Source organism: Erpetoichthys calabaricus, chromosome 3 (genome assembly GCF_900747795.2).
Source record: "Erpetoichthys calabaricus chromosome 3, fErpCal1.3, whole genome shotgun sequence".
Classification (NCBI taxonomy): Eukaryota; Metazoa; Chordata; class Cladistia; order Polypteriformes; family Polypteridae; genus Erpetoichthys; species Erpetoichthys calabaricus.
In genome coordinates this window covers 116,236,071-116,263,234 of record NC_041396.2, presented here as the reverse complement: position 1 = coordinate 116,263,234, position 27,164 = coordinate 116,236,071, and the positions used below count along the sequence as shown (strand labels likewise).

At 37.4% G+C, this 27,164-nt stretch overlaps 1 protein-coding gene across 5 annotated transcripts in view; it reads right to left on the bottom strand.

Annotated features, from left to right (window-relative positions):
• Nucleotides 1-9,390: 9,390 nt before the first annotated feature.
• phactr2 (phosphatase and actin regulator 2) overlaps nt 9,391-27,164 on the bottom strand; it is a 374,544-nt gene continuing 356,770 nt past the window's right edge. For all 5 annotated transcript variants that reach the window (XM_028797302.2, XM_051924262.1, XM_051924261.1 and 2 more), the window contains 2 exons: nt 24,152-24,228; nt 9,391-15,845 (listed from right to left, as the gene is read on the bottom strand). In XM_028797302.2, coding sequence (XP_028653135.2) covers nt 15,830-15,845; nt 24,152-24,228 — 93 coding nt within the window. In that variant the 3' untranslated portion in view covers nt 9,391-15,829. The remainder of the gene's footprint in view (nt 15,846-24,151; nt 24,229-27,164) is intronic.

Here is a 27,164-nt window from a genome sequence, read left to right as displayed (position 1 = left end):
AGGAAAATGAATGAATATAACAAACAACAACAGCTCCCTCATATACACACCACGATTACTAAAAATAAGAACATTTCTGACTTGGCTAAAGACCATAAGGAGCGGTCACAGTCACAGTGAAGCATTATAAAGACACATTGCCATTGGTATAAAGGAGCGTTTCTTGAGACAATGTGTGCTCATTCCAAATTTGGTGCTTACAATATATTACAAAAAATTGTGACAGAGTAATATAAGACTAGGACAGTTGTGGAATGTTTAGGAAATGTCAACAGGTGATGGGATCATGCTTGGATATAAAAGGAGTATCCACAAAAGTTTCCAAAATTTGCTACTTTGTGAAAAAATGTGTGATTGAATAAATCCAGTGGTTCAAAAACAACTTTATCAACACACAATTGCCAGGAATTTAGGGATTTCACAGACTACAGAGCATATTATTAACAATTTCAAGGAATCCATATAAACCTCAATGTGTAAAGAAGAAGCTTGAAAGCCAGATACTGAATGACAGTGATCTCTGATGCTTCAGACAACACCACATTAAAAATGACATGCCGTGATGGTTATAACCACATGGGTTTGGGAATAGTTTGGAAAAATGTTGTAATTAAACTGCATTTGCCACTGCATCCAGGAATGCAAGTTAAAAATAACTATGCACAGCAGAAACAATATGTCGGTAATATCCAGAAACACCATCCACTTCACTGAAGCCCACTGAAAATGTGTGCTGTAATCTGCGCTGTCAACCTTTTAACTTGTTCATGAAAAAATAGACGTCATGTTCTCTAGGCCAATGTTCAGTTCCAAAGCCAGCATCATTCATGACATGGATAACTTGCACATCTGTGAAGGCACTATTAATGTTGAAGAATATGGAGACATTCCTAGAACAACACAATGTACCTTCTAGACAACACCTTTTTCAGGAATGTCCTAGTTAATTTCAACCAGACTTGTTTCTAATTAAAAACATGAGGTGCACAACTAAACAAAAATTGACCTCAATGAAGAGTCAAGACAGTTGAGTAGCCAAGGACTTCCATCATAAAGTGCTTTCAAAAAAAAAAAAAAAATGGGTGTCCTCAGTTCCCAAATGATTACCGTTATTAAAGAAAAGGCAATACAACACAGTGGTAGAGATGACCCAATCCAAATTTTTTGGAACATGTTACAGGCACCAAATTAATAATGAGCATGTATTTGCAAAAAACAATTAAGGTGATATGGGAAAAGGCTGCAAAGAAACTGCAAAGTGCAATTTTTGCAAAAAGTTTCTTTGCAGCCTTTGTTGATTTTCGTAAAGCGTTCGACTCAGTTGATCGAGATGCCCTGTGGGACATCCTAAGGGTTCGCGGGATCCCCTCAAGGTTGCTGGATATCATGGCCGACCTGTACACTGGTACTGTGAGTGCTGTGCAGATTGGAGGCAGAACCCCTGTGTTTTTCCCAGTTGATTCTGGGGTTCATCAGGGGTGTGTTCTTGCTCCTACTCTGTTCAAAGTGGCTGTGGGGCATCTGTTGGTGAAGAAAGATTCACTGATCTTGACTTTGCTGATGATGCTGTGATCTTCGCAGAGTCAATGGAGGCTCTGATCAGAGCGCTCGAGAGACTGAGCGAGGAGTCTGAGTGTCTGGGCTTGCGAGTATCCCAGATAAAAACCAAGGTCCAGGCCTTTAATGACCTCTTAGGCACAGCCATCAGCAGTGTGTCTGTTTGCGGGGAGAGTGTCAACCTTGTCAAGAGGTTTACTTACCTTGGCAGTGACATTCATGTCTCTGGTGACTCTTCCTATGAAGTCAATAGACAGATTGGGAGAGCATGGGGGGTCATGAGATCACTGGAAAGGGGTGTGTGGCACTCCCGATATCTATGCAAAAGGATGAAGGTCCAAGTCTTTAGAGTCCTGATGCTTCCTGTCTTGCTATATGGTTGCGAGACATGGACGCTATCCAGTGACCTGAGGTGAAGACTGAACTCCTCTGTTACTGTGTCTCTCTGGAAAATCCTTGGGTACTGTTGGCTTGACTTTGTGTTTAATGAGCGGTTGCTCATGGAGTCCCGAATGAGGCACATTACCTGCAGTGTGAGGGCGCGTCAGTTACGGCAATACGGCCATGTGGCACGATTCCCAGAGGGTGATCCAGCTCGTAAGATCCTCTATTGTTGGGGACCCGAGTGGGTGGACCAGACCTAGGGGTCGCCCACGTAACACCTGGCTGCGGCAGATAGAAGGTCATTTCCGGAGGGTGGGACTGGACCACGTGTCTGCCTGGGGGTTGCCAACTTTTTCGTCATGTAGTGGGTGCGGCAACGCACTGTACCAGTGCATGCTCCCCAACTTGACTTGAGGGAAAACATTACATTTCTTGTATTTTTACTTTAATATCTCAAAGAGTTTTTTTATTTTACATACATACCTGTCCCAGCTTTTGGAAGTGGATGCGTATGGGTGGGCTTTTGTGTGTGTGAGAACGGACAACCAATGCATGTTCACTCCAAAGTGCATTGCAGATGCAAGAAAGAAGGGAAGTGGATGTTTAGCCCAAATGAACAGAATTGAGCCTTGTCTGTCTGGTGTCTTATGTTTGTCATACCATGGCAGAATAGAAAAAGAAAAAAACTGTGATTGCAACAGAAGTTGCCATACCCGGAAAGCATTCATACAGGCAACAGCATCACCAGCAAGCATGTGGAAAGTTTGTGCTACCTTGGAAACTTATAACTGCTGAAAAATCATATAATTTGTTACCACCTTCAACGTGACATCATCAAGTTGACAAAATCCAGCAATTGTAGTCATCAAGTGTATCAACCCCTCCAACAAGAAGTCATGTAATGTGCCCCTGGGATTAGGCGCAGGTTAAGATGAGTGGTAACTACAGATTGCCCCAGTGGGTCTGTGTGTGCATGCTCTTTGAATTCCGGTTTGGCTTAAGTTTTGGCACTCTTTGACCTGGAACTGGTGTAAGCAGGAGCACAACATGGGTGGGGTGGATATATATATTTACACCCATCTAAGAGATATTCAGGATACACAAACTTTCAAATCTAAATTGGTCAGTATGAATAAGTGTATACTCTGGTGGACTGGCATTTCTACCAGTGTTGGCTCCTGACTTGGAGCCTTCTGATTTTGGCTCCTTGTACAATTGAAATGGGTCAGGATAGATGGACTTTATTAGAAAGACATTTACATTTCTTCATGTTTTATCATAATGTGGGGGAAATAATAAATAATAAAAAACTGCTAAAACAGAGGTGTTGAACTCCCGTCCTGGTGGGCCACAGTGGCTGCAGGTTTTCATTCTAACTATCTTCTTATTTAGTGACCAGTTTTGCAGCTAATTAACTTCTTTTGCCTTAGTTTTAATTAACTTGAATCAGGCCCCAATTACATATTTTTACATTTTGCTAATTATATTCAAATGAAGCTGTAATGCTGTGTGATCATTTGGTGGGTCAGGTTAATCATACGGCATCTCTTCAAGTACATGCCTGAACAATGCAACACACTTTCTGTGCACTATAGAGCAGCACATTAATAGAGTGGAAATGCTTTCTATTTACATAAAGAAAATCATACTCTGAATGCACCTTTATAGCATAGCAACAGCACCAAGCATCACAATGGACCAATTTTCTGCTCTTTACTTTGAGGTGACTCGCTATCCTTAAAAGGACTGCTTGCCTTTTGCTGCACTAGTTGGAAAAGGCCCCTGCGACTGTGCGGAGTTGCAGTTTTCATAGGTTCTCCAGCTATATATGATGTAATGCTAGCTCATTCTTTTGGTGATTCATTCCTGGCTGATGTAACTTGTCCTGTGTCATTGCAATAGCATTGCAATATGCACGCATTTGACCATTCTGATTACATTTGGAAAACTGGATGTTTCTCCGAATTGCGCTTTTATGTTTGCCAGTTCAACCATAGTTTAAGGGAATCTTATATATCTGGATGACAAGCAGATGCCATTCTATTCAGCTGAAATGGTGCGACTCAGTGATGATTGTGAAATACCTGATCGATCAGCAAGTTCAAATAGAAAAGCTCCTGTGGCTAAACACCCGAGAATGGACAGGACTTGTAAAGGAGCAGGTAGAGCACAATTCCTGAAAGTCTGCCTTTGTAAAGCCGGCGCCAGTTCAGCACACAGCTCCAAGAGGACAGTTCTTGGAAATCGAAATTGACTTAGAAGCCAGTTGTCATCATCTATAAATACAGTCTCTTCTAATTCTTCCATTTGCGAGGTCTTCTAACAAACCTAAAGTAGCTATGATAGCTGGAAAGGTTTGGCCATTCGTGCACCATTATATTGTTACAGAATGATTACAATCAAGTGAATTAAATTTGTAAACTATATGCAGTTTCATTTCGGTGTATTTGATAAAACCTGCATCATAGATGTGAATCTGAAAAAGAAAAGTAGACCACAGAAGCAGTAGCAATGCTTTTCACGCTGGGTGCTGCCAGTTTTGCCAGGCAGAAGAGTGCGTATGTAATCGGGAATGGGGGGTGGGTTTGGGGGACCCTGCCATGAAAATGTGTGAGGCCTTACGTCAAGTTTAGTTTTTATACATCTTTCGTTTTTAAATGATAAACTAAAATATCAAGAAGGTCCAGTCAGTTTACGCGTGATTTTTCCTGTTATTTAAATGAGTCATTTTTAAATAAAAGTTTATAAGAATGTCCATTAAAACGAATGGATCGTTTATTTAGTCTCTTATAAATACTCATCGAGCATAGTGGACCTCAGCTTAACGCGAATACTCCAAATGGTAATAGAGTAAATACTTTATTCTCATTTCATGATTTTTATTCAGTTAAAAATTAATTTTTCTTTTACATATTTATAGAATTTCTTGATTTTGGCAGCAACTGGGGCTCAGCCCCCCTAGTATATAAAAGGCAGCACAATGCTTTACATTTGGTATTTTTAGATTGTTTTTCGGCTACTGTAAATGAATCCATTTCTATAGATTATTAATGTATTATTAATCATATACTTCCTTAGAAGGCTGGCGTCCTTCAACATCTGCAATAAGATGCTGCAGATGTTCAATCAGACAGTTGTGGCGAATGCCCTCTTCTACACAGTGGTGTGCTGGGGAGGCAGCATAAAGAAGAGGGATGCCTCACGCCTGGACAAACTGGTGAGGAAGGCAGGCTCCACTGTAGGCACAGAGCTGGACAGTTTGACATCTGTGGTGGAGCGACGGACGCTGAGCAGGCACCTGTCAATCATGGAGAATACACTGCATCTATTAAACAGTATCATTTCCAGACAGAGGAGCAGCTTCAGCAACAGACTGCAATCAATGTCCTGCTCCACTGACAGACTGAGATCGTTCCTCCCCAACACTATGTGACTCTTCAATTCCACGGGGGGTAAACGTTAACATTATACAAAGTTATTGACTGTTATATCTGCCTCGCACTCTCCACCTTGCATTTTTTTAACTTGCACTGCATTTTTTTTTCACTCTTTAATATTGTTTTTATCAGTATGCTGCTGCTGGAGTATGTGAATTTCCCCTTGGGTATTAATAAAAGTATATCTTTTTCATTTTAAACCTGAATAAGTATTTTTAAATGGCATTTGGGGATTACAGTTGCACTGTGTGAAGCACCCTAGGTTCAAATCCCACATCTGGTCATTATCTGCGTGTTGTTTGCAGGTTCCTTGCTCCGGTCTTCAAAGATGTGCAGGTTAGTTGAAGTGGCATATCTAAAGTGTCTTTGTGCGAGTGTATGCATTAGTGGGCCCTACGATGGAGTTGTGCCCATTGCTGCTCAGAAGGGCTCTGAACATCCTGTTACCATGAATTGGTTTAGGCAGGGTTGAGAATGGTGTGGTAAATAAAATCAAGTGACCTTTTATTTTTGAACTCGCTCATGAAGATTCAGAGGACTTGTTTTACTCTACAGTATTCAAATCTTTATTGTTCAGTTTGTTGGGACTGCCTGAATTTCCACTTCATTGCCGTCAACATTGTCAAACACAATTGGTATGAGTAATGTGCTGTCTTAACATTTACTTCATTAAAAACAAATCTCTTACACTGCACAGAATGGCATTACACAACTTACATGCAATAGACAGACTCTCTCTCAAATGACTTAAACTGGTACCTGCAGTTCTTCCCACCTCACTAGTCTCATTCCCAACAGTTCTGTAGTAGTATTGACATGTGTATAGAGGATAGTGAATTTCATACATGCACATATAACTAGGTCACTATTCTGTTAGTGCCTAAGTAAACGTCTACTCAATCATTTATTTTTAAAGAATGCTTTTCCAATTCAGGGACCTAAGGAAGTGGAACTTCTCCCGATTCATGTTCCTCTAAGAGTGCAATACATATTCTGTGTCAGTCAACCTTAACAGCATATCTGTAACACTGATATAAGGACAGGGAATAAACATGACACAGCTAAGCCCTGGTCCAAGCACTGTTAAAACGAAGCATTTACACTATACCATCCCATCAGATATTTGATGTCTGCACATTTTAAATTGAATGCATTAGTGCATACTGTACCAGTGTAATGATCAACTATATTATCATGGTAACACAACACACATTTCTTCAATATGAAAGCCCAACTTCTTTATTTGATACAGGTAATTCTATGATTATATATGTGTTATGTACATATATTAAAATAATCAGTAAAGGCTGCATTTTATTAAAATGCCAGGAAACCATTGTTTGCTTACAATGAATGAAACATTATGCTTTCAATAATACAAGTTAGCACTTAAATGTATTCTCTTTGATGTGTCCACAATGATCTGAATACAAATATCACATACAGTACAGTATATTCTCTTCTTGCACTGCCCACTCCTCCATCATTTGAAGAAGCACATACGACTCCTGAAGTAGAAAATATCTTCCTCTGGTTGTTTGCAGCATCTTTTGTTTAACTATGATACTCAGTGTGCCTCTGCTTATCTTCATTGTTCTCTAATATACAATGATATGCAAAAGAGATGGACATAGCTTGATGTACTTCAAGTAAATTGCAGATTTAACTTTTTTCATTGATTTAAATATAAACAACTGTTCAAGGTCAGTGTGGTACACTGAATCATTTGCTCTGTTTTTGCCTTTAATTACAGGGTTTATGAAATAGCATCTGGGGACAAAGCGGTTTGAAATTGTAAAAATTCTTTGGCAGACATTTGGATAATTAAAGGCCCTGACAGTTATTTCCAGTTCACACTTGCACATTGACATTAGTGCAAAATAGCCACAAGATGGCAGGCCTTCCTCACTATTGACAACTCATGAACGTCTACAGCCATTATGTAGATAACAGTGCCATTTCATTATTTAACATTGTGAAGCTCACCTTGTCCAATTTAGGCTCTTTTTCAAAGATATGCCATTTTTATTTAAAGATGCATTGGCTATTGAAAAAAACATTCATTGAGGATGGCTCCAGTCATTTTACTGAAGCTTGGGTATATACGTCCTGTGTTGGACAAATTATATCCCATCCAAGTTGAAGTGAGAGTCTGGGTGTGCATGGAAGTGGGCCATGCCATGGTTTGGCACTGTGCCCAGTACCACTAGGATAGGCACCAGCCTTTTCAATCCTAATTTGTGTTAAGCAGATCTCAGAATAGTGGGACATTGTTTGGTTCCTGTCTTCCACTCAATGTGAAAGGTCATCATGATCACTGGACTATAAGCAGAGAATTTCACATTTATTATAAAATCTTACTTTATTATATTGTTTTCATTCTGCCTATGCAGTAGCTTCTTCCAGGAAAGCAGAAAATTTGTTTTAGGAACAAGTCAGTGTAAGCAAATTTTGTAACTTTATTGTTCAATGATGCAAAACACAAAAATGCCATAATCCATAAAACATTCTAAAAACATTTATTTCTTAAAATGAACATTAAACAAAAAAGGAATTACAAAATAAGTCCTCTTTTGTATGTTCTTCTGCAGTTCACATTTATCTAATATTTAAATGCCGCAAATTCAATACAAGTACATCTCAGTATTTTGACCAAAAACATTAAACTATTATTTAGTTAATGCTTGTAATTTTTTTGGATTGAAAATACTGCCTCCTCATTCAAATTTCATTTTGCTAAACATTAGAGATTAAAACTTTGTGTACATTAGTTGATAAATCTGTACATTGTGTGTTATAAACATCCATTTCCAAGTGTCATGAAGAAAGGAAAGCTGAATAAATAAGGAAGTGAAAGTGAGAAACAGACAAATATAAAGATAGACCATGAAAATCCATATAGAGAAACAGAGCGGGAAAAGGCAAAAAATTGATTTTAGACAGAACATATATTATCAGCTTTGTGAGATAGAATTAGTTATGTCTAAAATGAAAATGAATGTTTAGGAAAGCAGAACACAATATCAGAGCTAGTTCAGCTGAGAAAAGCACACTAGAAAACTATGGCCTTTTCTGGACACAAAACGACAGTTCTCTTTTTCAGAATGTAAATATCTTATTACGTAAAGGTATGCTATAATTGTCATTGTTTTGTTTTTAAATGAAACTTCCTCCTTACTTTGCTTATCTTGTCATTTTAAGAAACACACAGATGTCTTTCTAGTGTGAGTTTTTCCACTTGTCATCTCTCATTCAAGTATCAGTGTTAATTAATTGCATTCCTAAATATGCAGACACAATGCCCATCTGACATGGACTTATGAATGTGTAGTCTGACATTTCTGCTGGGGAAATCCAGCTATCTTAAAGGGTGAATTTCTTACTCAGGTATTTTATTTTTTGTAAGTAGATGACTGAGACATGTCTCTTCATCAGATGAAGCCCTCTTTGGGTCCTGTGAACTTGAGGCACACATATAGTATATTATGGCAAATATCAAAGTCAAAATTACATTTGAAATTAAAAATTTAAAATATTTGACAAAATAAAGGCAGAATAAATATATATTTATATATAAATTATACAAAAAATTAAGGATTATTTATTTTCAAAACATATCAAAGTACACTTTTAAGCATTTTTATGTAAAATAATATTAAATTACAAAGTATTGCATGTCCTTAAAAGAATATTTAGCATGGTAACAGGGACAATACGAAATTTTACTTTAAAATTTATTTACAGTTTGTACAGAATATATATCTGTATATGTAAGCCATATACAGAGTACTGTTAACATTATATATCCTACATCAAAGATTATGTGCTTTAACATATTATATTAATTACAGCATAAATGACAAAATAGATGAAACACTGCTGCCAGAGAACTCTGCACCCATTTCATTTTTAAACTGAATCATCAAAATGTAGTAGTTTTAAACAACAATTAACAGCTTAACTTACAGTTGCTTCTCAATAATCAAAAGGCAAAACACATCCTGTTTCTTAATAACACTGTAAATATGTTTAGGGAGAGTAATTGAATATTGTATTTTTAAGAACTATAAGACAAACAAAATGAATGTGACTTAGGGTCAAGCTACAATAAAAATGTCCAAAAGGAAACATTTCAGATTTCATAGCTATAAGGTTAAAACTTCCTTTTAACTGAAATTGTGTAGATGAAAATGTTGAGAATTATTTAACAAGCAACATTAAAAAATCTCACATGCATTGCCTAATAACAATATCTTAATAAATCATAATATTTTTCAAAATCAATTTTCAAAATAGAAAGCTTGGAGCTTTTCACCATTTACACAGTCTGATGCACAGTTCTAAATAAACAGAATAAAAATGCTGTCAAGTAGAAACAGATGAGATGCCCTTTTCCAGAAGACTGCAGATTATATATTGATATATATGTTTTGTTTTACATCATAGCATTCTGGTTAGTCCAAAACACTAAAACAGATACAGGCAATAACTAAGGTAGAAATTACAAAATGTATTTATTTTACAATGTTTAACCTGCTGGTCAGCTGGTAAATATATAGCCTATAAATAGAGTTTCAATGTGGCAGAAAGATATTATATGAGAAATAAACCTAAAAATAAATATGACACCCAGAATTCATTACAGCTGGGTGTCTATCCACATGTTACAAAGCACCTATAACTTATTTCTCAAATGGCATTTTCAATCTTCTTTTGTAGCATCACTTCATTTAATAAAACAAGTGCAGGCAGTGAGGTGTTTTTATTTAAGCTTAGAGGTAATAATTAATGCAAGTTTCAAGAACTGACCAAAATCTATCCCTTTAAGCACAAACTCAAAACAAGAACTTTCACAGAGAAATGTTTAGAACAACTAGGAGTGTATGTAGATGTGTGTTTATACTTCAAGAGAAACCAGGGGGATCTAGCAGTATACGTTACATTAATTTGCTATTTTAATGTTATTTAATGCAAGCCTCTTTGAAGCAAATTTCTTTATGTAGTATTTACTTCACAGTCTAAGTCCTGACTCGGTTTGTGGGGTCACACTTGTTGGAATGTAGTGCATGAAGTGGCTTGAAGCAGGTAATCTTACCTCTGCATTTGGCTTAAAATTAATAGTTTTCCTTCATAAACAGTCAAAAAGTACACGTTCCCGATGAGTTTTTTTTATTTTGATGAAAGCAATTAATGGAATAATTTAAAAAAAAATATAAAAAATATCTGTCTAAATCGATAATATTACTGATTTAAGATACTAAATTGTTTGATTCTATTGTAGCTTAGTATTGTTGTGTGATGCGAGCATAAAACATAATAAAAATAATAAATCACACAAGAAAAGTGGCCTAATCTGAAATTCAGCTGTTTTTAAACATTTACTTCTATGGTCAGCATTTTAATACTGTTTAAATGAAGTAATTTGTCTTTTCATTGAGAAGAGTTTATATCTTCTATATCTTATTTATATAAGAGTTTATAATAAGTCTATTGATTTACTGTATGCAAACGTTAAAAACACATACAGCGCCACCCCGCTGCCTGCGCTTGGGAAAGCAGATCATAACCTGTTTCTGCTTCAGCCTCACTACAAACCAAAAGTGACGGTCCTACCTACAACCACACGATCATTCAGGAAGTGGACCCCGGAGGCAGAGAAGGCTCTGAGAGAATGTTTTGGAACTACAGACTGGAATATCCTGCAGGGATCGCATAGTGAGAACATTGAGGAAGTTGTTGACTGCACTACTGACTGCATCAACTTCTGTATGGACATTGTAGTTCCAGTAAGAACTGTACGCTGCTATGCTAACAACAAGCCATAGATTACAAGTGACATCAAGGGCCTTTTGAACCAGAAGAAAAGGGCTTTTAAAGGCGGTGATCAGAATGAGCTCAAGTGCGTGCAGAAGGAATTCCGAGTCCAGCTCAGGGCGGTGAAGGAGCAGTACAGGAGAAAGCTGGAGCAGAAGTTGCAGAATAACAGCATGAAGGAAGTGTGGGATGGGATGAAGATCATCACTGGCTGCAGCTCGAAGCGGGGTACCACCATCGAGAGAGACGTGAAGAGAGCAAACCAAATGAACAACTTCTTTAACAGGTTTGACCACCCTAACCCACTCTCACTCTCACCTCGGTGTACTGCACCCTCCACACATCCTTCTGCTGATACCAGCATAGGAGAGACATCCCCAACCATAATTACAACAGTGCAAGTGAGCAGAGAGCTGAGGAGACTTCGTGCCAGCAAAGCAGCGGGTCCAGATGGAGTATCGCCATAACTGCTGAAGGTCTGTGCATTGGAGCTGGGGGGTCTTCTACAGCGCATCTTCAACCTGAGCCTGGAACAGGGGAGAGTCCCGAGGCTTTGGAAAACATCTTGCATCACCCCAGTCCCAAAAGGTATCACGTCCTAGTGAGCTGAATGACTTCCGGCCTGTTGCTCTGACATCACATGTGATGAAGACCATGGAGAGGCTGCTGCTTCACCACCTGAGGCCACAGGTTCAACACGCCCTCGACCCTCTGCAGTTCGCATACCAGGAGAAGGTGGGAGCGGAGGATGCCATCATCTATATGCTACACCGATCCCTCTCTCACTTGGACAGAGGCAGTGGTGCTGTAAGAATTATGTTTCTAGACTTCTCTAGCGCCTTCAACACAATCCAACCTCTGCTCCTTAGGGACAAGCTGACAGAGATGGGAGTAGATTCATACCTGGTGGCATGGATTGTGGACTACCTTAAAGACAAACCTCAGTATGTGCGTCTTGGGAACTGCACGTCTGACATTGTGGTCAGCAACACAGGAGCGCCACAAGGGACTGTACTTTCTCCGATCCTGTTCAGCCTATATACATCGGACTTCCAATACAACTCGGAGTCCTGCCACATGCAAAAGTTCGCTGATGACACTGCTATCGTGGGCTGCATCAGGAGTGGGCAGGAAGAGGAGGAGTATAGGGACCTAATCAATGACTTTGTTAAATGGTGCGACTCAAACCACCTACACCTGAACACCAGCAAAATCAAGGAGCTGGTGGTGGATTTTAGGAGGCCCAGACCCCTCATGGACCCCGTGATCATCAGAGGTGACTGTGTGCAGACCTATAAATACCTGGGAGTGCAGCTGGATGATAAATTAGACTGGACTGCCAATACAGATGCTCTGTGTAAGAAAGGACAGAGCCGATTATACTTCCTTAGAAGGCTGGCGTCCTTCAACATCTGCAATAAGATGCTGCAGATGTTCTATCAGATGGTTGTGGAGAGCGCCCTCTTCTACGCGGTGGTGTGCTGGGGAGGCAGCATTAAGAAGAAAGATGCCTCACGCCTGGACAAACTGGTGAAGAAGGCAGGCTGTATTGTTGGCATGGAGCTGGACAGTTTGACATCTGTGGCAGAGTGATGGGCGCTCAGCAGGCTCCTATCAATTATGGAAAATCCACTGCATCCACTAAACAGTGTCATCTCCAGACAGAAGAGCAGCTTCAGCGACAGACTACTGTCACTGACCTGCTCCACTGACAGACTGATAAGATCGTTCCTCCCCCAAACTATGCGACTCTTCAATTCCACCCGGGGGGTAAATGTTAACATTATATAAAGTTATTGTCTGTTTTTACCTGCATTATTATCAATCTTTAATTTAATATTAGGGCGGCACGGTGGCGCAGTGGTAGCACTGCTGCCTCGCAGTTAGGAGACCCGGGTTCGCTTCCCGGGTCCTCCCTGCGTGGAGTTTGCATGTTCTCCCCATGTCTGCGTGGGTTTCCTCCGGGTGCTCCGGTTTCCTCCCACTGTCCAAAGACATGCAGGTTAGGTGGATTGGTGATTCTAAATTGGCCCTAGTGTGTGGGTGTGTTTGTGTGTGTCCTGCGGTGGGTTGGCACCCTGCCCGGGATTGGTTCCTACCTTGTGCCCTGTGTTGGCTGGGATTGGCTCCAGCAGACCCCTGTGACCCTGTGTTCGGATTCATCGGGTTGGAAAATGGATGGATGGATGGAATTTAATATTTTTTATATCAGTAAGGTGCTTCTGGAGTATGTGATTTCCCCTTGGGATTAATAAAGTATCTATCTATCTATCTATCTATCTATCTATCTATCTATCTATCTATCTATCTATCTATCTATCTATCTATCTATCTATCTATCTATCTATCTATCTATCATATTTCAACAGTGTAAGATCATAGGCTACATCCAAACTACTAAATTTTCATTTAAAAATGTCACTTTTGAGCAAAAGCAATCTCCATCTGCACTAGCATTTTCTCATATCAAGTCCACATCCACACTAAAACGACCAAAAAAGTATATGGCATAGATGTTTGTCTACACTGGGCAAGGGGTAAAGGGGTGATAATGCTGCCTACGAGGGGATTTATTGCAAAAACTGTAGCGAGTAATAAATTATTTGACTTTTGTGCATGTATGCAGCAATTAAAATGTACAAAACACAATTTAGATGCATACAGGTAAGCAATGCAACAAGCTCCATAGAAAACAAATATTTTATTTCTGCCATGTGGGAATGTGTTTTTTCTTCCATGAAGGAAGACCAATCAGAGAATGAGATGTTGTAATGAGCAAGATCTCGTACAGGTTGGGCTACATAATAATCAGAAACAAATCAAAGCCTGGTAAGAGACTCGGTTTTTAAGTCTCCATTTCCGTCTGTCTATGCTGCAATGCTGCGTCACTCTTTTCAGAGATATATGGCTCTGAAGACCAAGTTCAGAAATTTCCCTCTGCATCTTTTTAAGCAAAAACATAGTAGTGTTGAGGTAGCCATAGGCTGATGATAACTGTAATTTTACATTAATATAAAGCATACTGTATGTAACATATTCCCATAGATATATATTTTCTTATATTTGTGTTTTCTCACTTCCACCAAGATGTTTTTTTTTTATTTTGGCTGAGGTAGAGCCTCAATTAAGGATTGGGCATAGAAAATATGAAAAATTAATGTTTACAACTTACATTTATTATGTTTACTTGGAAACATAATTTAACCTATGTAAGAAGTATATTTGGTTTGTAAATGTTGCCACTTTTCTCAATTAAAAAATAAAATGACTTGGCACATCTTCAATAAAATTTATACTGCCGAATTTGAAAGATTGAACATAATGTAAAATGCTGTACTAAATTCAAGAAATCTTTTTCATTATTTTGTCCACAAAAGTGCCCCTTGATATAATGTAAATAGCAGGTAACATGATTCAACTTAAATCTCTTTCTCCCTCGTATTCTTATATAAAAGGTAGCCCTGTAAAGTTACTCTCTTTCTTTGTATGGTTTTCAAGATGTAAAACCTATTTGTAAAATAATTTTTCACAAAATATTCAGAGCATAAATACCATATTTCACTATTATTATTATCTTTGTCAGCCTAAAATATTTCAGACAGAAACATGAACAGCAATGTATATTAAAATAATGTCTTTTCAAATAAACATTTCAATATTGTAAATCAAAGTAATTCAAGTATCATCTGTTATTGCTAGTAAGATAGTTTGCATACAGATACAGCACTTAGTGTATCATGCAAGTCACTGTAAAGGTACAGACAAGTAACGGCAGCTTTAGAACAACCCAGTTAGTGGATATCAACCTTTTACATGCTCTTATGAATAAACAAGTGCTAATACTGCTACTGTTTCAACTGGCAAAAAAAAAAAAACAAAACAAAAAAACAACTTTTTTTTTTTTTCAAATGTAAAATTAAAAATAAGAGACATATACTTTACACTCCACTGGCGAGTACATGTTTTAAAAATTTAGTGAACAACATCCTCTCTCACTTAACTTCATCTGATGTTGACTGAGAAGACACTGAAGCAATGATAAGTAAAATGCTGGATGAGTTAACCATCTACAGGTAGTATAGTCTTCATTTTTAGCCATCTAGAAAACACATGGGGACACCATGGAAAGCTTTTTAAATTCTGATTTTTACTTATTTTTTTATGTAATCATCCATTTTCCAAATCTGCTTATCCAGAGCAGGGTCATGGGGATCCTGGACATATTAAGGATAAAATGTTATGTAAACTATAACGATAATATGTACTGAGATGTGAGACATAATAAATATTACAAGTAGACTACTTCTCATCTTTTTTGTTTAATTAGTTCAATCTCTTTAAATAATCAGGTAAGTGTTAATACCACCATCCACACTCTTACAGTAATCACAATTAGTGCCATGACCGTGCAACTGTACTTACTATACATGTACTGTATTAATTACTATGACTTGATCTCAGTACAAGATGTAATGTTTATCATTTGTGTGTATTGGAATATTATTTCTAGAAACTGAATGAATAAATCTGAACTTAATGGCTTCTCATGATGTCATATGTTTCAGTGGTCAGTTGGCTCAGGTGCAGTATAGTAGAGAGCATCCAGTGTTGTCTGCCTTAGGTGCCAGTCCATAGATTCAAGGGCGATGATACCTGTATAATAAAATGGTAAAATTAAATGTAAATACTATAATCTGACATCTGAAAAGATATACACAGAAGAAAAGTGAGATAACTTGCATTATTATATGGTAATTTGTATGACACTGCATGGAAGTATACCATCATAGCTAATGAGAACTAATGTTGCTGAGTATTATGCTTACACAAGTATGAAAGGGGGTTTAACATTCTTCTGAAATTATAAAGTGCTGGCTGTGCTACTCATCTAATGTGGGTTGAAATCTAAGTAATCAACATTGACCTCAGGGTTAACATTTGCAGTGCAGCGTGTCCGTCTGGTTGCTTTGTCTCTGTTACATAACACTTAGTACAGGACTTATAAAAGCAGTTATAATGATTGTGACGCACTATCTGTTGGATGGCAGAGACATACAGGGTGGTCCAGATCTAATTATGCAACTGTTCGACTGACAACCGTCTCCCCGCCATTTTGGAATGCAGGGCTGGTGCTGCCATCTATCGGCAACAAAAAGAATTTTAAGTGAAATCTCTATGTGCAGGGCAGGTGCTCTGAATTCTCTATGTAATAAACTTAATAAGGTATAGCGTAATGAAAATTGCATAATTAGATCTGGATCATCATATAGTAACTAGACAGATGCACTTGTCTTTTTTATTAATTTGATTTGGCCATGTGTACATCTGAATCAATAGGAAACGGGCAATTGATTGTTTTATGATTAAAATTACCTTTCAAACAAAATGATATAAATACAAATGTGAAAGACATAAATGCCAACAGGTTGGTGTGAGGAGCAGCATGCTGGATATGACCTGAACATTCTCCCCCCTATTCACTTCGATTCATCCCACAGATGTGTGATTCCTAATAATGTACATACGATTTAGAATCTATTAGGTAAGCTATACTAATATAAAATAACAGTAGCCAATTTTCTCATTCTTCCGAGATTAAGCTATGACCTTTATTTTGTATCAAATTAAATTAAAATATATGAAAATAAGATTTCCATTTGATATTATAGACGAGATTAGTTGTAGTCTCTGTAATATCTAAATTACTTACATTCCTTTTCTGAACTTTTGTTTTTTTTTACAGCACCACAGGGAAGCAGAGCATAAAGCAGCAATTAATGCTGGATTTATACCAGTTATGCAAACATCTATACTCAATTTTATAACAGGAATTTAGTAGTTACCAATTAGCATCACAAGCACTTCTTATGAAATTATATTGTCTGATGGACATATGGAGAACCCTCAAACACCACACACACACAGAACAGGTTGAGATTAGAATGTACAGTAGATCCCAGTAAAGTGAGGCTGAGGTAATAACATTAAGTATTCTGGTTAGGTGCTTTCACTATTTAAATTACTTATGCCAGTTAGTTGTGCCTACTTAAATATTGCACTCCCTTCATATTAATTAACTCTTTTTAGCATAAGCAATAAAGCGCACACAGTATATTTCTAAATTCATGCAAATGTTAGAACAATTTGAGCTACAAAGAAAAGGTACAAATAGTATTTGATTAGTTAAGTTTTGTGGATTTTTCAAACTGCATTTTACCTTATTTGGTTGGATGGAAAAATAGATAGAGCTTTATTTGTCCCCATGGAATTTTTTTACATTTCTTTAAATGAATAAATAAATACACACACTTTGGTCAGAATACAAACCAGAATGACTGTAAACCAAAAAAAATTAAAAAGAAAAAAGTTCTGACTTGGCTGTCACAGTAAGACATTATGCAAATGTACTGCTGTTGGTATAAACGAGCCCTAGCGTTTCTCGACACACTTCTGCTGAATAATTTGTTGGCTGAAAATACTCAGTGTTAGTGTTTCAGTGATAGGACGTGCAGCATTGTTCATAATAGTACTCAGTTTTGTTTTAATTTTCTCCTTCGCTGCTACCTCCAGGGTGTGCAGAGTACATCCTATAACTGAGCTTTCCCTTTTAAATAGCTTGTTAATTTGTTAGGCCTTCCTTGAATTTATGTTACCAGCCCAGCAAACCACAGTGTACAAAATAACACATGCCATCACAGAGTTATAAAAAATGTGAAGGATGTCACTTTCCATATTAAAGGGACACAGTCTTTTAAGGGGAAAAAAAAGCCTGCTCTGCCCAGGCTTATGTAATTCTGTGTTCTGAGACCAGTCCAACCTGTCATTAATATGGACCACCAAGAACTTGTAGGAGTGGACCACATCTACATCTACTTCTCAACTAGTGACAAGACACAGAGGTTATTTGGTGCGGCGAAACTCAATACCCAATTCCTTGGATTTGCTGATGTTAAGATGCAGAAAATTCTCTCTGCACTAAGAAACAAACATCTCCACCTGACTCCTATAATTTATCTCACCCCATTTATCAATACACCCTATAAGTGCAGAATCATCTGAGAATTTCTGCAGTCACGTGACCTGGTATTATATTTGTAGTCAGAAGTGTACAGAGGAGAGTGAAAAGGAAACAGAACTATTCCTTATGCTGCTCCAGTGTTGCTGACATCTGTATCAGAAACACAGTCCTTGACTCTTACAACCTGCGGTCTGCCCGACAGATAGTTTGTTATCCAGGACACCCTAGGCTCATCCATCTGAAACATATAATCCTCAAAGTGTTGCCAAGCTTTGCCCAGGTGAGAAAAAAACCTTACATAGCTGATAGATAATTGTATCCTTTGCTTCAATTTTTGCCCAATAGTGGGTCCAGGTGGTCTACTACAAAATGACTGATATACTCCAGGACCAGGCTCTCAAAGGTCTTTATGATGTGAGACGTCAGTGCCGCTAGTCTGTTGTCATTAGTTGAAGAGGCACCTGCTTTCTTTCAAACAGGAACATTACACAATGTTTTCCTCAGCATTATCACTTTTAAGAAGCCTTAGGGACAGACTGAACAGATGACACAGGACACCACAAAATTGGTCAGCACATGCCATAGGAACTCGAGGACTGACTACAGCTAGTCCCACAGCTTTTCCTCTGTGTAGCTTCCTCGGTTCTCTCCTTACTTGATCTTCAGTTATGGACAGCCAACACTGCTGGTCAGAGGAGTACTTGCCACAGGCCATTTCAGTTGACATGGTAGGAATTGCTGATGTAGCAGGGATGGTGTGGGGATACTGGTCATAAGAAGATGGCAATGGGAGAGAAAATCTATTTAAAAAATTGGTTCAGGGTGTTAGCTTTCTTCACATCTCCTTCTAGCACATGAGCCCTCGATTGCTAGATTCCTGTAATTAACACTAGAATCCCTGAAGCCTACGAAAAAACTCGTAATCCCTTGCCATCTTAAATTCCTCCTCTCCTCATCAGTGTCTTTTGTTTTGCATATGTCTCGATCAGCACAAGCAGCCTGCTATCCTATACCCATTTTCCCCACCGACGGAGCTGAAGTTGTCCATTTCAAGTCTTGTTTATTGTATTTTGAGGAGCCTGAAGTTGTATAGGGTAAATTGCGGTGCACCAATCTATTACCCAGTGAAAGCGCTGTGAAGAAGCTGTCTATATTATAGTAATAATAATAGCAGCTCACTACTCAAAACGTGGAGCGTCCGACCTCGAACCTGGAACCTTTAGGTTATAAGGCAACAGTTCTTACCTTTACTCCATCCAAGAATACATATCAACTTTCTGTCAATTAACACTTGAGCTTGGGTTTTTAACTCATTGACAGCAACATGTAAATTGAATGCTTTTTTTTTCTTTGGTTATATTTTTGAAAAAAGTGCACGTTTATTTGATATTTGGACTAAAGTCTTCACACATTACACACTTCACGTCATTATTAGTATAACTTGGAAAAGGTTTCTATTTTATGTATGTGTTCAGCATTTCTTACCTCACATTTCATGTCATCCTACACTTACACAGATTTTTGTAGTCATGGAACACACATGAAATGTATGTATTCTAAATAATGATATATTATTTACCCTATACAACTCCAGGCACCTCGCACCATGATAAAGAGACTTGAGCTGGGAAAACTTCAGACTCCTCAGGGGAATTGGTGGGGGGATGGAATAGTAGGCTGCTTTGGCTGACTGACACATTTGTAAAACAAAAGAATGATAAGGAGAGGTGCAAAGGAATTTAAGGTGGCCCAGGATTATGAGTTTTTTTCATAGGCTTCAGGGATTCTAGTGTTAAACCCAGTCCATCCTTCATGATATTCTGAGTGGGTTGTTTTCTATTTTATCTTTGTAAGCATCCTTCCTTCACTCAGCTTTTTCTTTAGCACATGCTGTACATCCTTCAGAGACTCTCTGTCACTGCATATGAATTCTCCTTTTCTCATTTAGGAACCTTTTAGTTCCTTAGTAATCCAGGGCTTGTTGTTTGGAAAACAAATCACACTGTCCTTGTGGGTACAACTGTGTCAACACCAAAGTTAATATAATCTGTGCTGCAGTGACATAGTCCCTCAATATTGTCCCCATGTGACTTGAACTTTATTTCCTAGTCTGTCATTTGGAAGTAGTCAAACACAGCCACTTCAGTTTCCAGACTCCACTTCCTCACTATTCTGGTGGTAACAGGTTGCAGTCTAAAAACTGGTTTGTAGCTGTTGTGGTCAGATTTCTCTAGAGGAGCTAGTAGATTAGATTTAAAGGCATTGCTAACAGTTGAATACAGCAGGTCCAGCTTTTTATTTCCTCAAGTGGAATCAATCACAAACTGATAGAAATGTGTCATTGTTCCTTCCACAGTCACATGGCTGAATTCACCACATATTGTAACTACAGGGTTGAAATTTTCCACCTTTATTGTTTTTAACACATCTTTAAAATGTAAATTACCCCAGTCAATGTGGCACAGTGGTTTAAAATCCAAGACTGTATGAAGTGTGCACAATGTTCCAGTGTCTGAATGTGGTTTCTCTATATGCAGTTGTTGAGTCAATATAGATTACCCCTGTGTGAGTGAGTGTTTTTGTTATTGCCAGTGTTTCCCCTCAACCAGTGAGGTATGGTAAATAAATGGGCTATCACTAGTCATGCATGGCCAGACATATATTATACGTCTGGTGACAACTATGAAAGAATCTGTTCTAAGTTTGGAAAGGGACAATTAGGAAATTCACTGAGTGAGACATTTCTAAACCAATTCAAACCTCATGATGGTGGATCTCAAAGTAGGGGTGTTGATTTAAACAGCAAAGAGCAATAGTACCATCAATATCAGCTGACCTATGGCAAGTCTGTGTTTATGACAGATAAAATGTTTATGGCAAAAACATCTTTCAAAACCATTCCTGTTAAACATATATGTAAATAAATGTGAGTATAGTGTGTGTGGAAAACAATACTATGTTAAAAATAAGCATGACCTGTTCCAAGGAAAACACTTCTGTAAACCAATTATTCTTTGGTATTCAAAGACATTTTTGGACTAGCGATAACAGTGAATGATGTATTGCTGCTGGTCAAACGTGGCCTCTATCTCTCAGAGATGCAACAATGCAGTCAGAATAAACATAAGGATGAAAAAAGTGGCAGCAACATCCAGAAAAATATGAATTCCAGGATGTACATTTGAGTAAATTGATGATCTAGTAAAAGGAGGGGAAAAGAACTTGGGTTAAATGAGGTCTTTGATGTTAATAACAAAGAGCCACTAGAGATGCAGTTTTTTGTAGTAATATACTTTTTAAAACAGTAAATGTGCAGAACCACAGACCATGAAGGATGTTGCACAGCATCCAAGTTCTGATTGCACATCTAAAGAACTAAAATAAAATTTCCATCTAATTGAAAATACCCTACATGTTCTACCAGAATATGTAGACAACAATAATAAATCTAACATTATTTTAAAGATATATTCTTACCCCATTAATGTTGCCTTAACAAACCTAATCATGTTTGCTTCACTTGTGTTTTCAATTTTGTCCAAAACATTTACAGTGCATGAACTAGAAGAAAGTGAAGCAGGTTTTTTAAAAAGAACTAGTAAGATTTTAATGAGTAAGACATATTTTATTGTTACAAAAAACATGCTTGACTCCGTGGGACTAGGCTATCTTAGTCTTTGGTAAAAAGTCAGCTATCATTTCATTATTAATGACTAGGGGGCTTCGCCCCCTGCTCGCCTCGCTTGCCAACCCCCGTGTTTGGTTTTCCGGATACACACTTATAAGTTTTTTTTTTCTTTGAATTGTTGCTATTTCATTAGTTTCACTTTTATTTCAGAACTTCTGTAAAAACAATATTTGTAATCTTGCAAGTCCCAATATGCTGAATCTTTTTAATGAGGTCAGGATAGGTTTCTCTGTTTGGAATTTCAGCATAGACAAAATGATCTACATCATCAGCAGTTAATTTCTTTTTACAAAGTAAAAAAGTAAGTAGAGTTCTGCATTGAACTCCTGTCTGTAAAGTCGTGCTATTTTCCTATCACAGTTCCAAAAGTACATGGGGTTACCAAGGTGATACCCCAGCTTTTGTCTAGGTTTTTGTACAAGGGCTAGACAGAACGTTTTTGACTCCTGGGGTAAATTTAGCTTTTTAAATAAGCGGACAGATAAATATATATACACTAACAAAGTAACCAATAAATGCATGTGCGGTAAACTCCGTTTTTGAAATTCTCAAGATTGTTTATTTGTCACATGCATAGTTATACAGGACAACACACAGTGAAATGCATCCTGATCCACTTATCAAAAACTGTGCAAAGTTAGAAGAATATCAGTTAGATTAACAAAAAGTCATAGATTGAAAGATAACAGTATAGTAGAACATAATAAATAAGTAAAATTATGTGAATAAAGTAGAATTAAGTGTTAAGGTGCAATAGTGTAGTAATTATTGTGCAAAACCAAAGTTAGACTGGTGCATAGTTAAATGAGGCAGTTTGTTTGTTTGTGCTACTGCGATCTTTACTTTCTTTTTTATATTTTCTAATTTTCCTACTTTCATATCCTTTAACTTTCTCCACATGTGTATAGTGCCAACGGTTTTTTTTTTTTTTTGAGCCTTTCTAATTTCCCTGGTTTCATAGTCTCTAACCTGCTCTGCATGTGTTTAGCGTCAACGTTTGTAAACGTCTTTATGAAGTTCTACTTTGTCTTTTACTCATTGTCTTTTAATTCTGAGCCGGATTGGACGTTCTTTTTTTTCCAATTCCACTGATAATTACTTTCCTTATTTTCTGAATTTGCACCTCAATTATTCTTTTTTGCTCTTTTCTCTGTCCAACGCATTTGAGTCTCTCTTCTCCGTGCTGCTTTCTTCTTCGCTTATATGTCGACATTTAATTTATAACGTACTGTCCTTATATGCGTTATATGCGCTGAGAGCCCTGGATCTGTGTGTGCTCAAATCCTTCACAAGGCTAAATGTTTTGCTGCCTATTGTCCTATTTGACAGATTGTAAGTAGGGCGTGTCTTTGGTCTCACAGGTCTTTAAAATGTCTTCCAAGAAGATCACGTATCGTAGACTTGCTTTTTGCTTTCCAGGACAGGATTTCTTTTTATAATAGATAGACAGTAACTCACTTTCACCCAATAACAGTTTGCCGTGGTCCATTAAACAGCCACAGTAGTTAATCAAAAAAACAAATATTGTCATGAATGAAATTATCATCCCTAATGTGATGAATGAAAAATTAATTGACAGCAAGATTATATTCTAGACTCTGAAGTAAACACTACACTGATCATAATTTTAAAGTAACAGCATATGCATCCACTACTGCAAACTGTTCTGAACTAAAACATATTTTACATTTTTAATACTTTTTCAGAACAGTTAAAATATCATTCTCCCCATACCCTAATACTCTGTTTATTTGTCATATGTTACCACATTATAGTGTCACAATTCTAAGTAAAATTATGGAATAAGAGATGGTAAATAAGGGAAATATATAATCAGCTAAATAATTAAATGATATGTATTGGGTATGTAATTAATGATTTGAAAACCTGTCTTTTAACTTTCTAAGTAATGTATGACCACAAGAGATAAAGAGCATAAAAGATACAGTAACAAATTACAAATAATAATAAAGATCTTGTTTACTTCAATTTCACCATAACAGATCTACCACTATTATCACTCTAAACATTACAAAATAAAAAAAAACAAATAAGTGCTGCATATGCACCTCACACAACATCCTATCCTCACAACCTTAGTTAATAAAATACATTACCATGTTTAATTTTAAATGTTCAACATAAGCATTATGGGAAGCACAAAAATAAAATTAAAGTGAATATATTAACAGCAGGTACAATATCACACTAGTGTATGTTGGCTTACTTAGAACTTTGGCATTTACTTCTTACCTTGTGAACTGCACACTGTCTTTATGAACTTCCATTTCATTACTCTTGAACTCATTCAGTTCTTTTCTAATGGCAGCCTATAGGATTAAAAACATTTAATAAAAGAACAACTTTATTAAAAACCAAGCAAGTAATAGCATTCATGATGGACAGAAAAAATATAAAAAACTGCATCATCATATTCTTGATCAGTTTAGAGGAAAAGATACAGTGTTAGTTGACCTGTAGATTTTCACAAAGGATGGAGAAGTTTGAAACATGAAAGATTTTTTTGAGGAGAAGAAGAGTAGGTGGCAAAGGCTGGAAAATATCAACTTATATGTCTACAAAGAATGGGCTAATGAGACAAGTGTTTTCAAATGAGAGTAATATGTCCCTAACTCAGTCATAAAAGACATGTGCAGATATAAGGAAAGTTTTGGCTGTGGGTTACAGTTATTGTCATAAACAAGCAAATTGCCTCAAAGTATCTGTTCATGCCTATACATTAACTAGGCACATGGACTAATGTTCCACGGAGAATGTTATTGAGGTGATGAAGAACGGTTATTACATGCAACTTGAGCAAATAATGGACAACCAACAATAGACATTTTCAAAAAACACTCTTGATCTAACAACATCATTGGCCACAATCTTATAATACATTTTGCAAATGTGACATTAGGAATTAGTGTGTACACTATTGAAACTTGAGCCAGCAACAAGTCTCAACTAATTAGTACTTTGATATTAAGTTAAATTCAAATAGGACCCATATATGAGAGGAGGGTTTACCAAATCCTACTTCAAAAATATTGTGGTCATGTCATAATGGTAAACTATTGACCTTGATCAGTGAGGATACTGGATTGGTCAAATAAGAGCAAAACTACTAGACCTGATAGCCAAACATTAGATTCCTATGGTTACTAGTTGTAATGTTTAGTAATTCTACTATTTGGTGAAAACCTCTGCATATTATTTAGGCTGTTCATAAGACGTGTTTCACTGTATTCAGATTTGCCAAAATATGTACTTTATAAAAAATGTAAGAAATATATGCAACAGTTGTCTTATAGATTTTGCTTTCTGTTTTATCTTTATTTTGAATTGTTCTGATGTGCCTTCTCTAAAATATTTCATAAACCTGCTCTGTGAAAAAGTTCTATTCAAAATACAGATTGATTTTCATTTTTTTCACATTTCCTTCTTTCTAATGACATACAGATTAAACTGAAAAGTAATTAGCCACTCCTCTGTAGACTACTTTTAGACACTATTTTAGTATCTATCATCTTTATACTGTAAAAAGGTGGAAAATATTTCACTAAACTTTTTTTTTCTTTTTAAATAAAAATCAATGAGAAGAACCTTTAGTACACATCTTAACTATTAATTATAAAATGCACTATATTTCTGATTTAAAAGGACACAGACTTCTGAATAAAAAAGATACAACCACAGAAGTCTTGTTACAAAAAGTAAGTAGCTACCCAGTAAAATATGTTTTCTGATTTCTTTAGACATGGAAATGTCACATATAATTGAAACAAATAAAGTACAGTTGACCCTTGATATACGACCAGCCTGACATGCGAACAACTTGATTTACGACCAAAATTTTTGTTTTGATTTACGACCAACATCTTGCGTTACGACCTGAATGCGGTCACATGTATCCGCTTGCGCAATTGTAAACAAACAGCCAAGAGCATTCGTAAGCGTCAGTCGGAGCCCAGATACATGTGTTTGTTGACGTAATTTCAGTTAGTGCAGTGATTTATATAATTTATTTTGATAATTGCTAAGGAAGGAAGAGAAGGTAACGAAGTTAAAGAAAGCGATCACAATCGAAACAAAGAAGGAAATTGTGCAGAAATATGAGAGTGGCGTTCGTGTGACTGATCTCGCTAATATGTACAGCATGTCAAAATCCACCATCTCGACAATTTTACAATGAAAAGATTTGTATAAGGAGGCTCCTTCCAAACAATAACCACCTTCCATTTCATTCTCCTCCTCCTCCCTTCCTGCAACCCAAAGATGTCAACTTAAATGGTGAGTACAGTAATCCCTCCTCCATCGCGGGGGTTGCGTTCCAGAGCCACCCGCGAAATAAGAAAATCCGCGAAGTAGAAACCATATGTTTATATGGTTATTTTTATATTGTCATGCTTGGGTCACAGATTTGCGCAGAAACACAGGAGGTTGTAGAGAGACAGGAACGTTATTCAAACACTGCAAACAAACATTTGTCTCTTTTTCAAAAGTTTAAACTGTGCTCCATGACAAGACAGAGATGACAGTTCTGTCTCACAATTAAAAGAATGCAAACATATCTTCCTCTTCAAAGGAGTGCGTGTCAGGAGCACAGAATGTCACATAGATAGAGAAAACAATCTCTAGCAAACAAATCAATAGGGCTGTTTGTCTTTTAAGTATGCGAAGCACCGCGGCACAAAGCTGTTGAAGGCGGAAGCTCACACCCCCTCCGTCAGGAGCAGAGAGAGAGAGAGAGAGAGAGAGAGACAGAGTTTGTTTTTCAGTCAAAAATCAATACGTGCCCTTTGAGCTTTTAAGTATGCGAAGCACCGTGCAGCATGTCGTTTCAGGAAGCAGCTGCACAAAAGATAGCAACGTGAAGATAATCTTTCAGCATTTTTAGACGAGCGTCCGTATCGTCTAGGTGTGCGAACAGCCCCCCTGCTCACACCCCCTACGTCAGGATCAGAGAAAGTCAGCGCAAGAGAGAGAGAGAGAGAGAAAGTAAGTTGGGTAGCTTCTCAGCCATCTGCCAATAGCGTCCCTTGTATGAAATCAACTGGGCAAACCAACTGAGGAAGCATGTACCAGAAATTAAAAGACCCATTGTCCGCAGAAATCCGCGAACCAGCAAAAAGTCCGCGATATATATTTAAATATGCTTCCATATAAAATCCGCGATAGAGTGAAGCCGCGAAAGGCGAAGCGCGACATAGCGAGGGATCACTGTACAGTATGGAATTGTTGTTTCTGGTAGGTTAGTACATTA